We start from the raw sequence: 17006 nt of genomic DNA on the forward strand, positions 1-17006 counted from the left end.
CTGAATGGTCTGATCTAATGTGTGCATAAAACGTACAATTCTGGCGAGCTGAGACACCATACTGACTACTTGATTTTCCATCTTTTCATAAATTCTGATTACTGTATTTTGGATCAGTGGTTTTCAACTCCAGTCCTCATGTACTACCAACAGGTCATGTTTTGTGGATTTATTTAATCATGCACAGATGAGTTAATCTATTTTGCTGGGTCAGTAATTATCTCACCTGCTTCCACAGACAGAAATCCTCAAAACATAACTTGTTGAGCATACTTTAGGTCTGAGACACACTGTTTTAAATAATATTCTGATCAGACAGGCTGTCTGTCCAAATGACCATATATGCCAAGATGTCAGCCTAGTCCAAGTAAACCAATTTAGTCAACAGCATTTTTGTTTGTATTGGCAGCTTAATGCTTTCACTCAACCTAATTATATATTCTATAGACCTAAGGCAGGCCCTTTCATGTTAATTGATGTGACTGTATAGATTTTATTAATTCTGACTGCAGGGTAGATTCACTAAGCATTGGAGAGAGATACATTTGAAGGTGCATACACGGGGCGATGTGCTATATGAACGATATCGCTGAACTTGAACTTTCTGTAGTGCAGGACAAACGATATTGGGTGTACACTATGAAAGATATCTTTGAAAGATATCTTTCAGTGAAGTCATCGTGCCACATCTCTGAATTGGCAATTCTTGACAATATCGTCCAAATTGGCCTGCATGTACCGACGACCAAAGATATAGTTTTCAACCAGCGGGAGCGCGCATTGTTGGTAGTTCATTACATACACACGGAACGATATATATCGTTCATATATATCATCTCGCGTATTCCCCTTAATAGAGACCGAGTACTATCCAACCTGCTCCTGTCATTTTTTAAACAAAGGGCCATATTTAATTAGAGGTGAAAAGCCGTAATCTGTGAAAAAGTTTCACCTATTGCCGCTTTTCGCCTGTTCGGAACTTATCTCCAAATTCAATCCCAGCCGGAATTCGCCTTAGCAGAAACTCAATGTAATGTAATAGGCAAACAAGTTTCTCCAATGAATAGCAGGTGAAAAGAAGTGGGGTAACGACCCAGAATCCTTGGGACAGTCCCCCAAAGGACAAATCTGGCAACAAAAAACAACCTAAGTACTTGAATTTTTGGAGCGAAAAGTAAAAAGTGGGGGACAAGCATAAAAACTAGCGAAATAGACTTGGGGAGCTGCAAGGATGGGTCAGGTGTTTTTGGGATTGCATGTAGCAGGTGCGTTTTTTACATTTTTAAAAAGTTCACTTTAGAGACATAATAATAGGCTAGCACCCATTTTCAAGTACCCCAAATTTGACTGAACTACTTATTTTCACCCAAAAAATACTGCTTAATGCCATTCTTCACCACTTTTGCAAAGACGCTAATAATAAGCAATTTAAACTACTTAAGTACCCCAAACACTTTTATTAGAGCTATTAGTACACCTCTACATTGATTCCCTATGTTAGTGCATCTTTTTTGGGGGGTACAGACTGATTTCCCTACTTCTGACAGTACTTTTCGCCTGTTCCGCATTCCCCGCTTTTCGTTTTTGCGTGTTTAGGAATTGAATAGGGCGAAAAGCGGGAACGCGCATGAAAAGTTTTTGTTTCTGAAACAGACGAAGGAGTCTGAAAGTCGGACAGGCGACACTTCTCCGACTTTTCACTTCTAATTGAATACGGCCCAATGCCTGTAAAGAGACAGTAAAGCTGGGAACAGACTAGAGCTAAATCAGAATGACAAATTGTGCATATCGTGCAAATTGTGCATATATGCACAATATGTGCGCTCCCGCAGTCGCATGCGACGTCAGGTTTGATGTGTTGCACATCAAACCTAACAATATCGCATGAGGCAGCATACATGTTAATGAAGGACAGAATGAGTGATCATTCCGTCTTTCATTAATCGCTGCAGTGTGTACCTGCATTCATGCAATGTCCATGGTGTCCCTGGACATCACCATGATTGCCGATCACACAACTGTGTACCTAGCTTTATGCTGTATCGGCTGTTTGATTGTTCAGCCGTTATATCATGAGTGCGTCGGCGGGGTGTACATTTTGGACTGTGCAGCACAGCCGATGACCGATATAGCTGCAGATATAATTGGTGCATCTGGCTGTGTGTACGGGCGGTCTGCCGACCACCTGTACACTTGCTGCAGGGACCCGGCGGTGACTGATATCTCAACTGGGTGGGCAAGTGTGTACCCAGCTGTTGGAGCTGATTGGTTGATATTGTATCACTCTCCAAGGCTTAAGCTGGCCAAACACTAGACCAGTGTTGGTTAACCTTGACACTCCAGCTGTTGTGGAACTATATATCCCAGCATGCCCTGCCACAATTTTAGCATGCCCTAATAGCAAAACTGTAGCAGTGCATGCTGGGTTATGTAGTTCCATAACAGCTGGAGTGTCATGGTTAGCCAACACTGCACTAGACCAACTTACATCCAACCATCCAACTAGTTGATTGGTTGGAATGAAAACCTGGTAATGGATGAAAGCAAATGACAATCAGCAATTTGCTCCCAAACGCCGGAAAATGGACCAAAACTGTTGTTTGAACAAATTGTTTTGATCAAACATTTAACAAACTTGTCTGACTACCATTTTCATCTGTTTTCTGGCATTTAGGAGCAAATTGCTGATCATCAGTTACTCCCATACCTTACCAGATTTTCATTCCAACCAATCAACAAGTTGGCTGGTTGGATGTAAGTTGGTCTAGTGTGTGGCCAACTTTAGTATATCTACCTCTGTATGTCAGATTTTGTTAACTGTCTCAAAGGCTGATCTAATGATGGTGTTAACAGGACAGGGACAACTGACGTTGGCAGTAATCCCATTATTATATAAAGTGATGTGAAACCAATCACTTTAATTGGCAAAAGCAACCATTATTTCCAGCAAAAAGGCTGATTTATCAAAGGATGAAAAGCTTGTTTTTTTATACCTAAAATTACTTTTTTAACGATGAGCCACTGCCAATGCGGTGTATCCAGGCTATAATTTCCCAGCCAGCCCTTGAAAAGCAGACACATATGGGTCCAATTATCATTGTATATTTGCGGCTACATCCCCAAAAACACTAGTTTTTGGGGGTTAACCGCAAATATTGATTTCCTTATTTGTATGAAGGAGGGACCTCAGCAGTTATCTCTGATACCTGCTGCGATCCCTCTATTCCCGCTGGCAGCCGCATTCCCTATGGGATGTGATGCTGCTAAATTTACCACATGTGCAGTCATCAGTAGCCCCGCCAGTACTCCGGGCACATCGCAGGGACGGGCTCCTTTTGGAGCCTCTACCCCTGCAGGTGGTGGATGATACATTTCGGCGATAGGCATGGGCGGTAATGTCATGTCCAGACTGCCCATTGCAACCATTAATAAATGTGGCCCTCAGTGTGAAAAATGAATTACTATCAAGAAAACAGGATTTTGGTACTTACCGATAAATCCCTTTCTCCGATTCCACAGGGGACACTGGAGTTCAAGACAGTGGGGTATAGACGGTGGTAGAGCAGAGCCCGGCACTTTAAATAATTCTGAAGTGTGACTGGCTCCTCCCCCTCTATGCCCCATCAGCCCCAGTTTTAAGAACTGAGCCCGAGAGGAGACGGTAGACAACAGGAAAATGAGGAGAAGGAGAAGACCACAGAACGGAACAATACCGACTGAAGGAGAACAGAGGAACCCACTGCAGGGAACACATGCAGTCACACAACTAGATAAGGACCCAACAAAACGGCAGGAACGCAGCGCTGGGCGGGCGTCCAGTGTCCCCTGTGGAATCGGAGAAAGGGATTTATCGGTAAGTACCAAAATCCTGTTTTCTCCTTCATCCACTAGGGGACACTGGAGTTCAAGACAGTGGGGACGTCCCAAAGCCAACCTCCCGGGTGGGAAGCGCGGAGAACTTGCCGACCTTTCGGCCAACCGAAACAGGGACAGCCCAAGACTGGAGGCATGTCGTAGAGCCAGGAGACAATCAGAGCTCCTTGCTGAACAGTCACAGACATTCCACAACTTACAGCGTAAATTCAATGGAATACGGCTAGAGAGTAGCCGCAGATGAGAAGCATCAGAACACCGTAAGCTCAGCCAAAAACAGACCAAGCAAGACCACTGGGAGTAGAAAACCCCAACTAGAATCCATAGAATAGCAGTAACATGAGAACAAAACTCGAGAAAACCATACCAGCGACAACTACAGGAAGCTGCAACAGTCTCAGACAGCAGAATCCCAGCACTGCGGGACATCAATCATATAGATAAAAGTATAATGATACCAATATACAGAGACGGAGCTGAACCCGTCCACAGACTCCTAACCAAGCAAACAAGGAGGCAAGAGTCACGACCTAAGTCGCCCTGAACCATTCTCGAGGTCCAACTATAACTAAAGGGTTGGTAACCAGTGGAAGGTTTAGACCATAGAAGTTGTCAACGAGTGGCGATCCCACTGGGCATGAGGCGGATACGAGAGGATTGAGACTACAATTCCTTCCAGTGGGTCAGACGGCAGTACCACCCCTCCTGTCAAACAGCAGACAACTTCCTACATGATGGTAGAGTGTAATCAGTACCAACTACTGGCCTGAACATAGTATGAAAACACCCAGGATACCCTTAGCAGAAAAAGAGCACGGATGCCACCTCCACCCAGGGAGAGTTACCAATATAGGGAAGTATCCCATCCGCAAGGCTAAAGCACTAGGACAACTATGAAGGTACCATTCAGGTACCTGTCAGTGTGCTGAATTTATCAACAGATACTGAACAGGAAACAAACTAGGCCCCCTGTATGGAACATAGAGACTGTCACACTTTATAGTAAAGATGTGCATTAGCCCATAGATGCGCTTCAGTCCATAAACCCAACAGATTCCAGTAGAATAGGGTCACAAATCTCAATGTTACAACTATGCACCTACACACCAGGAAAGCTCTAAAGTGTATAGCCAACTGATTTAAAAGAACTGAAGGCTGCTAGGACAGCAGCTAGGGTGCGTAAGAGAGAATAACAGCTATGTCAGGATGCATGAAAAGGAAGCATCTTCCGAGGTATTAGTGGGGTAAGCCCGCTTACCTGTGAGCGACCAGAAACCCTCTGGACGCTATGTAGAATGTCACTGACCTTATTCATCTCACAGCAACCCACCACGACAGGTACAGAGAGTAGCCTCAGTGGGCAAAGATCAATGCTCTACAGCACGGACTTCAGTCTGGAGATGCTGCAGAAGAAAATACTGTAGAAACTAGCAAATTGTTAGTGGAGTCAAGAAGGCCGTACAACAGGACGCTATACCTGAGCCTGTTCCATTAGGGATATGTATCCATATAGAGATTACACATACCCCAAAAACGGTCTGCTAGTGTATCCTTACATTAACACTTATAATGGTGAAGTGTGTATTACGCCCACAATCTGATACAACCCAGGCCAGACCCTGCCTATATCGGCAGGTGGCCCTAAGCCTCATGGAAATTAACTAAATAAGCCATGAGGATGGAATAGATCCAGGATTCTCTATGTACTGATAGGAAATGTACCCAAGGGACCATCAGATACCCATTTTATTGAGATATGCGACAAGACAATAATATAAAGTACCAGAATCGATACTGGGAAAGGTACCTGTACATAGACATAGAATGCGTTAATTATCCCAAGTAAGAAGAGATATATATATGTAGTGATAACGCCAGTCAGGGCCAAAAACAGATTTCTCCAATTATTAGGAAAATTCATACAAGGAACGGGAATATATCAGTATATATACACATACACACACATAAACATAGCTGCAAGAAAAGGCAAACTCTTTGAAAGGAAGAGTTAGTACCGACATAGTAAGTCAGTTGTCAAACTCCTGCACCAGGAGATCAGCACGCTACATACATATACATATATACACACACACACATATATCCCGCAATAGGAGATCAGCATGCTATATCTATATATACACACACTGCATTCCTAGTGTCTTACAAGTTGGTTACTAAGTGCGCCCTAGAGTGTAGTTTTAATTAATAGGTCCCCCGAAGTGGACGCCGTAGATGTAGACTGATGGAAACAGGACTATAACCCGAGGCGGGTGTAAGTACATATCCTTATATACATGTGTGGACATACAGGAAGGCCCCAGGACATGTATAGAGTCCATACTAGAAGCAATGCCGTAGGAGCCTGTGACTATCCTATGTAAGCTGCAGAACATGACTCTAGTCTATAGAGCCACCATATAATATGTATGGATATAACAGACAGCTTCTGGTAAACCCTGGCAGCTTTCCAGACGTGGAATAATATGTACCTTAATGATTGTGGAAGTATAGACATACCTACACATATCCATAATTATATACTTATACACACACACCACCCAATCCCTAGGGACAGATGGTGTAAGCGGAGTTATAGAACAAACTACTGGATCAGGAGAGTCCAGCCTCTCATCGCAGCATCCTCTTTAAATATGCTAGGTAGACATAAAACTGAGAAGAACATATCCTACCCCTGCTTTAATGGTAAGGATAAGAAGCAATATATATACATACACACACACACACAAATCCCCACATGCCTACGCGTACCTACATACAAGATTAGTAGGTGACGATATAATTTGAAAAATATAACATGGGCAATAGTTAGAGCCATGGAAGGAACTGAGCCCCAGGTCTTAACGCCGGGTTTAGTATAAAATACAAGTATATACATACATGTGGCTTACCTCCACGCAGGGAGACTGCTCATGTGCCGCACATGGCTGTCATTCTGCTACGGCGTTGGGGCAGGAAATGTTAGCAACGTACTATCCCAGACTGATTGCGATCCTGGGACCCTTCCGTTACCGGTGTACTCGCCTTATCAGGTGTGCCCTTCTGGCTCCAGATGATGGAAATCAAAAGATGACCTCAGTGATGCGAGACAGCAATGCCAACCACCACAACGGCCAAATGTTACTACTTCGTGTTGTGTGTGCTGCCGAAGGGAATAAATAAGATATAAATCCATATAGATGCACAGATGCATAACTTCTAAGGTAAGCACCGAAGGCTGTTGAGATTTAACATATGTGCAGCCACATATATGCATGAGAAGAGTACGGCTCATTCTTAAGGTGAGCCAATGTGAGGCATAAGCCTGAGGATGGGACGCACCCTTTTTGTAACCTTGAGTTAAAGATATGCAATAACCGTAATTTCTGGCAGCAGCCAGAACAGTGGCCCCGACTATGCATACTATACACATTTAGGCAGAGTGATCTCTGACAGCTATAGATGCAAGAAACACACTGCATTATTCTGTTACACATCAAGCATATTTGCTCCAGATGTTCAATGTAATAAGCCTGCCGCACCTGGTATACCCAGGCGGTCTCCCATCCAAGTACTAACCAGGCCTGGCGCTGCTTAGCGTCCAAGATCAGACGAGATCGGGCATGTGGCCGTAGGCGCTGATAGATATGTGGTGGGCAAAGTGGCATGGACACAACCTCTATATTAGGCTGTGGCATGTTCCTCCCTGTGCTTCATTCTTTTTTTTTTTTTTTTTTAAATATATTAAACCAGTACAGTTCCGTAGGGGAACTACCGACGTGCAATATAACAGAGATGAGGCAGAGCCAGAATCTATATAAAGACTGCAGGTTAAATTACAAACTCCACAGTTGTGCCGTTAAACCTAATAAGACCAGGTGCTGTAGGTTTAAGTAAAGAAAAAAACGGTAGAGGCGCATATGCAAGCACAGGGAGAACATACAAACTCCAAACAGCTAGGGCCGTACTGGGAATAAAACCCACAACCCTGTTAAGGGTTGCACCCCCCACAGAACTCCAGAGTGAGGATGCAGGAGATGCTGGCAATAAGCCCCGACACCTTTTAAGGCAGGTGCATATGCTGTTTTAGAATACTCGCTGGAGGTAATGGCAGCATCTGTGCACGCCAGCATGGACTAGACTCCGCCCCTTATCAATAAGCGGGCGGGGCGCAAACAATGGCTGGTATAGCAGGCATAATGCGAGTGGGGGAGCGGGAACGTAATAGCCAGCGCCGGTGCATCTTCATACAAGCACCGGCGCCGCAACCAGCAGCCGAGAGCGCTGTGAATAACAGCCTCGCTCTCCGGCGGCTGTGTGCAGAAGCCAGCGCTTCTACAAGCACCAGCGCGGCAGGGAACAGCCGCGCTGAGCAGCTCCCTAAGCCCCACCATGCGTGTAGCCAGCGCCGGTGCAATCTTCATACAAGCACCGGCGCGCAACCAGCAGCCGAGAGCGCTGTGAATAACAGCCTCGCTCTCCGGCGGCTGTGCTCCTCCCCCTGCAGAAGCCAGCGCTTCTTCAAGCACCAGCGCGGCAGGGAACAGCCGCGCTGCTGAACAATGTAGACTCCCTTATGGGAGTAGCGGGACGCGGCAGGCTCCCTCCCCGTGGGGATAGAGAAGAGGGAGGATTCGGCTCTCGTGAGAGCTGACAAACAGAGCGCTGTCAGCTCTATTAAGTCAGACAGCGCTCAGTGCAGGGATATCAGGGCTCGCTGCTAGGCAGCAACATTACAGACTGTCTGAACAGTCTCCCTGTACATGTATCCGCGCTCTATGCGCGGTAGCTCCGCCCCTTGTAATAACGCTAGCGGCGTTATAACAGGATTCCAGGAGGGGTTATACTACAGTATATACCACCTGAGCCTGGGAGGGGGCAGAGGGGCAGCAGATTAAACTCCGTTCCCCATAAGGGGAACAGAGCTATACTTACCACTGCTGGCATCAGGGCTGCCGCTAGGCATTCGGAAGCACGGACACAGCCTCTATACTAAGCTGTGGCGTGTCCTCCCTGAGCTACTGCCAGGGTGCCTGGGACTCCGACACGCACTTTTTTAGTGGTGGCGGGTCTCCTGATGCCTCCATGTAGCAGGCTGACAGACGCAGTACTCTGTCAGCCTGTCCTCAATGCTTTGTGAAAGCTAGAAATTAAAATAAAGTTGAAATAAAAGAAAAAATACTAAGTGTGGGCTGGAGCTCAGCCCTATGTGACCGGCTCTCTCGGGCACATTCTAAAAACTGGGGCTGATAGGGCATAGAGGGGGAGGAGCCAGTCACACTTCAGAATTATTTAAAGTGCCGGGCTCTGCTCTACCACCGTCTATACCCCACTGTCTTGAACTCCAGTGTCCCCTAGTGGATGAAGGAGAAAGTAGTCAAATAAAGATACTACAACAAAGTAAGATAAACAATGCAAGAAGGTAATTTCCAAGCAAAACAATCAGGATATAAAAATGACAAATACATTAACATATGAATGGTGGGGAAAAAGGGGAGGTAAAGTACTAAAGTGCATTGTCAGATTACGTGGTTGCACAGTTCTCTGGACACTTGTCCTATGTCAGTGCACTACTGCACTTTCCTCTCAGGACACTTATGTCAGTAAAATACCAGCAGGAAGTACATTTTTAATCAAATTATCAGTAAAAACATTTGATGGGCTGAAATCCCTGCTAGAATAAAGTCAAACTAACGCTGCACAAACAAATGACAGAAACTGTACTGCTTCTGGTGCTGTAAGACTGCTGGTGCTGGGTTATTATTATGATGATGATGATGATGATGATGTGTAACCATCAATATGTCACCGGGGCGTGACCTCTCCACCACTTCCAGCGTACGTCTACTAGAACGCGCGGGAAAACAGGAAACCTGCCTGGAGAGCGGAGAGCTCAGTAACTGGGCTCCTATTGGCTGACTGCGGATGTGGTCACACCATCTGTCCCTGCTCATCCAAGCTCTGCTGCTGTGTCACAGCCACTTCTCCCCTATTGGCTTCTAGAAGCCATAGGCGTTAACGTGGGACAGGGGGAGGCAATTCTGCAGCTGTTTTGTCTTTGATTGGCGGAAAACTGATGAATATTAATAAGGCATACCTCTACCTGTCTTTAATAAAACACACTATTAGCGTACTACTACATTATTCATCAATCTGATCGTACACAATAGAACAGCGGAAGCCTCCGTGCCCTGTACTGTGGGAATCCTGTACTCCGTTTCATATTTATTGGTTTCAGGATTTAAGCGTAATTTAATCTTAATGTTATTGAACTGTATATAAATGCGCTTTTCCGTGTGTATGTTGAATTCCACAGATTTACCGTAATGTTTAATACAATGTAATACACGTATACATACATAGCGCTGGTGTGGCAGGTAGTGCTGTAGAATGAAATCACTAAGAACAATAAGGTATAAAAAGTTTGTTTTCTTTTGTGTGTGTTTTTTTTTTTAGAAAGTGCTTGAAGGGGGCAGCAAATTATCTGGCCATGTTTTATTATCCCAATGTGCTCCAACGACACACAGGCTGCTTTTCCACCATATGGTATGTACAGTAAACAGCATAGTTTAAATTTATATAAGGATCTGTATTTTATTTATTTTTCAACCAGGAATAATTAAATGGGTGAAATGCCCAGGCAAATTATTGATATATACTACAAATATAGTAGATTTTGACATATTCATAAGTAATATCACAATCACTAAGAATAAAGGGCCTGGTTCAGATCCGCACACAATATTTATTTTGAGCGATTGTTATCTATTGCGCATGTGTGAAAGCCACACTGCGCAAGAGCAGCGATTGTTTTGCGATCACACACACAGAGGATTCACTCGCAAAGTGAGTGACAGGTAGTCAGCGTTTGGGGGAGGTAGAAATGCAGGAGTGTCAGACTGTTTAAACACCTTTTTCAGGGCGTGCATAAATTAGCCACTGCAGTGTTCTCCCCAGAAAATTTTGCCAGCCGGGTGGGATCAATAGGTAGCCGGGTGGGGGCCTTAGAAATAAACTGCCCAGATACTGCCCAATTTTTAGAGGGACTTTTTTGTTAAAAAGTACTTAGATGCTGGCTACACAGGAGGGTGCTCAGTTACAGATGGCCACAGACACAGAGTGGATGCAGGAGGACCACTCTCTTCACTGTTCTCTGGCGACGGTCAGTCACTGTTCCTGCTGGTGACTGCAGCAGCCTAATGGCCAGTGTCAGTAAGAGCAGGGGGAGATAATGGTCAGTGTCAGTATGAGAAGGGGGAGATATTAGTGATAGTAAGGGGGATAATAGTCAGTGTTAGTAAGAGCAGGGGGAGATATTAATCAGTGAAAGTAAGGGGGATAATAGTGTCAGTAAGTGGAAGGGTGAGGACACTCATCTTAAAGGATGGTGGCAGGCTGGCCACTAGTAGCATGATGGTAAATATCACACTGCAAAAGACAAAGCCGTTTCCTAGTGGCCACTGGGAGTAGTGCTGCTGCTGCCTGTGTGGACGGCTCTGTCACATGGCGTCCGGCGGCTCACACTCTGTCCCGTGTGTTACTAACAGTCCTCTTATACAAGGGGAGAGATCTTCTCTGCCCTGGTCTCTGACACCGCCCGCCACTGTGACTTTCGGCCACATCACAGTGACAGGCGGCAGTGCTCGGTGCAGCTCCACTCTCAGGATGTTAGTGTCGGGCGGTGGTGGACTTTTACCGGACGTACCGCCCGAAAAATAAAGCGTGTGGAGAACACTGTACTGTGTTCTTGCATGCAGTAGGAGAGCCCTCTGTGTGTCCAAATACACAACAGTGATGTGAACTGCGTCCCATTTCTGAATCAGGCCCAGTATCACAACATCAGCTACTAAGATCAAAAAGCCTATATATTTCTGGCTAAATCTAATGTACCACATCAGGCATCTTCCTGAATATCAATGATATAGGGGCCCATTTATTAATGATTGCATTTTGCAATGCGATCAGGGCAAGCAGTACCGCCCATGATCGCATTGCAAAATGCGATCATAGCGGCCGGATGTATTAATCGGCACATGCAGGGTGACGGGCTCCGAAAGGAGCCCATTCCTATGATGTGTTGCTGGAGTGCATTCGTGGCTGCTGCGCATGCGCAGTCCCGCGGACTGCACATGACTGGCGCCCATTGCCGGCGGAGGTATCTGGGAGATCCCTCCGCTGGCTGATATGCGGTAAGTGCCTATAGACTACAGCGACTAACGTTATCTTCAGATGGCGTTAGCTGCTGGGGCCAATATCGGGAATGCTTCGCATTCCGGATATTGGTACATTTGGCAGCATCGCATCCCCCATAGAAACCTATGGGGGAGGCGGCTGCCAGCGGCAATGGAGGGACCGCAGCAGGTATCGGAGATACCTGGTGCGGTTCCTCCTTCATACATCCGGCGGATAATTAGTATTTGAGGTAAGGGGATTTTACCTCAAATATTGAATGATAAATGGGCACCTAGTTGTGGATGGTGACATTTAGGCACTTTCTATTTAAATTTGTTCAGTAATGGGACACCCCATACTGCAATGTGTGAACGTTTTGTTATTTTTCCTTTCCCCTCTTTCATAATATTTAAAGGGATTCTAACCCTATTTTTGTCTTTCCTATTTTTATATATCTAATATAAATATTAAAGGTTACCTGTGTAAAATTATAATTATAAAACTATGGTTCTATTAAATTCCATTATTTTTATTATTTTCCCAATATTCCCTTAGTCTCTTATGGGGCATACACACTAGACGATAAAAGTGAACGATAACGATATCGTTCAACGGAATCGGTATGACATACTGCCGGACATAAGCCCGGCGGATGTAATACAGACGCTGGAAGGCAGAAGACTGAAGATCCCGACAGCGTAAGTATTTTAACTGTCCCTAACCCTCTCCCCCCCCCCCCTAACCCTAACCTCCCCCGCCTAGTGCCTATTCCTAACCTCCCCCCAGGGGTGCCTAAACCTAACCCCCCCCTCCCCGCACCCTAAATCTAGCCCTCCCGGGGGGGTGCCTAGCCCTAACCTCCCCCCCGGGGCTTCCTAATGCTAACTCCCCCTTCCCCTAGCCTAACCCTCCCAGTGGGTGCCTAACCCATCCCCCCCCCCCCGCCACTGTCCGCACCCGACGACCGGCTTACCGTTGTTTGGTATGACGGGCATCGGGATATCGGCGGGTGGATAATGATAGGCATCGGGATTTCGACGCCTATCATTAGTCCCATGCCGGGATTTCGACCACCGGCTTCCTGACCGCATACCCGTTCAACGATATATCGTTCATATCGTCCATTGTGTATGCACCAAACAGCCAATGATTCGCGCTCCCGCGGGTCTTTAACGATGTTTGCTGTTGTGCAAACATGCAGGCCAATCTGACGATATATCCAGAAAGTGCCTGTTCAGAGATGTGGCAGGATGACGTCACTGAACGATATCGTTAACGATATTGTTTAGTTTGTACACCCAATATCGTTTGTTCTGCACTCAAGCAAGTTCAAGGGAAATCTTTCATCAATATCGCTCACAACACACATCGTCTCTAGTGTGTACGAGCCTTTAGAGGTTTGATAATCCTCTCACCATGCAATAGTTTGTTAGCATAGGGCCTGATTCAGAGATGGACGCTAATGCGATTTTCACTGCGACAGAGGATTCCATCGCAAAGTAACTGACTGGTTGTCAGCATTTGGTGGTGGTAACGGGGGGGTTATCAGAAAAATGCAGGCGTGTCTGACCATTTAAACGTTGTTACATGGACTTGCATAAATTAGCCATTGCGATCTTCGTACGAAATCGCAGCTGCGACCACATTAGTGTCCAAGTCTGAATCAGGCCCATAGATTACTGGCAAGGGATAGAAGTTATATCACTGTGATCAGGTCTGGAAAAGTCCAAAAATATGACAGAAATCAAATGGGTATAAAAAAGTTATAATTTTACTTTATTAAGTTTAATAATAATAGGCAACTTGTTATATCCTTACTTTTCTCTTTACATGAGTGCAGGGTGTATGTTACTACTACCTTTGTGAAAAGCCTTGATTTCCGTTGGGCTAGGAGCAGTACGCAGTCCTCTGTGTTCTCCCACTTTGCACTGACTAGCATAAATAGCTTATTTTTAACAGCTAATGTTGGACAGATGAACTACAATTGTCCCATTGAAGATAAAGGTTTTTCACAAAAAGCTACCATCTCAATACATTCTGCTAGAGAATTAATATAACTAATGATTAGAGATACTATGGGTGCGATTCAATTCAATGCGATGTTGAATAGCCCCGGGACGGAGCTCCCAAAGCTATTCATTTCAACGCAATGTTTTTTTTGGGCTAAAGGATTTCTTCTCGCACCCTCCTGGGATGCGAGGAGAAATCCGACAAAAGTGTGGGCCGCGCAGCTGTTTTCCGGCTTAGCGTGGCACTAACAGCAATGGGGCCAGCACTTTAGTCGGAGAATGCCGGATCTCTCAACTAAGCACCCAGGTTAAGTCGCGAGAACCGTCATTCTCCGACTTGACAGCGCACTGATTTGAATAGCTCCAGGAGCTCCCTCCCAGGGTTATTCAACATCTCATTGAATTGAATCGTGGCCTATATGGGTTATATTCACAGAATGCATCCGTTGGGTGTTATTTGAAGATTTAACCCACATACATATTCACAAAGACAGACATTTGTATGTATGTCTCTGGGCAATCAGACTTACTAGTAATAATAACTTTAATGATTCTCAGACTTAATTTAATCATCTGTGGCTATAGGGCCTATTTATTAACATTATTTTTACTAAAATAAATTGAAAACGGTGTTTTCACATGGTTGCGACGGGCGGTAACAGTAGCCAGGCGGCGCTTGCGCAGACACATTCTCCCTGTATTTTTTGAGGAAAATACAGGGCGAAGTTTGCGGACGGGATTTGCATGGACAGATCTTTATCGCAAGCTCTCTCCCTACAAGGGATTTTTGAGAAATTCCTGTGATATTTCCTAAATTCAAAATGCAAATTTTGTCGGAAATATCACACTACACTAAATGCGGAGTGTAGTAAATAGGGCCATATGTGATTTACAGAAATATCAAACTAAACAGAGCAGTGGACATGATCTGATAATAAACATTGTTCATGTGTTGCAATTTGTATCATTTAGGTTGGCTGCTACCAAAGGCAGTAGGATTGTAAAACGGGAATACCTGAAAGTCAATGTCATCAAAACATGGTATGTTATTAACAAGGTTTGCATAGACAAACAATCAATTAATGTACTGAGCTTCTAAGCAGGATTGCTGCGTATACGTAAACATAGAGCTACTACAAAAAGATAGGTTCAGTTACACACCAATATCTATGCTGACTTATTGTGTAAGCAAAATTGCTGAAAGGATATTACTGCTGTAAAAATATCTATCTATCTATCTATCTATCTATCTATCTATCTATCTATCTATCTATCTCATAAAGTCCCCAGTTTAGGGGACAGATTTTGATGAGATTATCACTGTTCTATACAGCATTGGTCGATGAAGTTTTAGATGAATGATCTATTTATCTGTGACAAAACGGAACAGAGCAGTGACGATTTTAGTGAAGCAAAGTCACAGAAAAAAATCTTGCACCAAGCTGCTGTATATGAGCTGGCCAGTGTGCTGAAACAGCAAGAGGCAGTGAGCCAATCACAGATAGCAATGTGCCCTGTTGCTTAGCAGCCTAAAGAGGGACTGAGCAGGCTACCATCTGAGGCAGACAGGGAGTGGACAACGAAGGAGCCAGGGGAGGCATAGCTATCAGGGACTAAAAAAAAAAATCAGAACAAAAACATAGATGTTTAGTAACCATCAGATTCCGATGTCCATCCCTATGCTGATCCTGCAGGCTGACTTCGGCCACCACTCCTCCACCGTGAAGTGAGCCCTCTCCAGCGTGATGTTTCCACTCAGCCACACGTCCTTGGTGAACAGGAGGCACCTCCCATGGAAGTCAGCACTGTTCTCGGACAGGGGTACCACAGCAAGGAAGCCCTGGAAATTCAGGGTACATTGTGCAAAGAGGACATTGCTCATCGCCATGTTCGGCAGATGGGGAGGGGTGCGCATGGAGACTGCAAAAATATGCACAGGTACCCCAGAGATGGCCATTTTACACATCAGCTGCATTATCTTACCTGTTCATTGGTGTATATATAACAATTTTACTGTAATTGATTTAAATCAATATAAAGGAATCAAGTTAAATATCACATTGTCTGTATACTAGCCAAGAAAATAAAAGAATATTGAATACCTCAAGAGCATTAGTATCATTACAGTGCTAGAATCAGATACTAATAAAAATATATGTATTAGACAACATTCATATTAAACTGGTGCCTTTTTGTCTCTCCTCTTCCTCAGTCAGAAGATTGTGCAATATATTCTACAGCAAGTACCACCTCCGTACCATGGCTCTCCTATACCTCGGCTCTCACTGTACCTGTCTGCCCAGCTCAGCTATGGGTTAGTGTGTGTATACCATCGGCAGTGTGATCTGCTCATAGGTAAATACGCCTTGCACTGTGTACACAATAGAGCCTGGAAGCATTATCTGCTTATATAAATATAACATTATATATAGCAAATCATTGCAATTGTTATTCAAATTCATACATGGTGCAATATAAATAGGTTCACACTTCACAAATTCATTTTTGTGGGTCTTGTAGGCCCAATTGCATTATGTTGATAATTCCTAAATGGACCCAGTTCTCTCCACATGTTTTACAGAATGTGTTTTAGTGCATTTATACACGGATAATATCATTATTTTTGTTAATATTTTCAGTGTCACCACGTTAATCCATTATGAATCACAAGTTAAATAATTAGCTCCACCTGTGGATCTTTTAAAATGTGTCAGTGAGTAATGAATACACCTGTGCACCTGCTGGGTGACCTGGAAAACGTGACCTGTGTGGCGTCCTGAGGACCGAGTTCGAGAACCACTTCAATATTCTCTTCTTTTCCCAACATATTCCAGTCTTTTGTCATTATCCTTATTAATATAAAACTCTTACTCTTTCAGAGGAAATGAATAACACTCTAGAACGTTTGCATAGAGTTGAGAAGCAGATGAAAATTGATTTATTGCAATCTGAGCA

General features: G+C 44.5%; 1 protein-coding gene across 1 annotated transcript in view; it reads left to right on the forward strand.

Annotated features, from left to right (window-relative positions):
• Positions 1-10044: 10044 nt before the first annotated feature.
• REC8 (REC8 meiotic recombination protein) overlaps positions 10045-17006 on the forward strand; it is a 115318-nt gene continuing 108356 nt past the window's right edge. The window contains exons 1-5 of the mRNA XM_088470254.1: positions 10045-10117; positions 10327-10416; positions 15024-15092; positions 16264-16406; positions 16931-17006. Of these exons, the coding sequence (XP_088326380.1) occupies positions 10361-10416; positions 15024-15092; positions 16264-16406; positions 16931-17006 (344 nt within the window). The 5' untranslated portion in view covers positions 10045-10117; positions 10327-10360. The remainder of the gene's footprint in view (positions 10118-10326; positions 10417-15023; positions 15093-16263; positions 16407-16930) is intronic.

Source organism: Taudactylus pleione, unplaced genomic scaffold, assembly GCF_031769625.1.
Source record: "Taudactylus pleione unplaced genomic scaffold, aTauple2 ptg000095l, whole genome shotgun sequence".
NCBI lineage: Eukaryota > Metazoa > Chordata > Amphibia > Anura > Myobatrachidae > Taudactylus > Taudactylus pleione.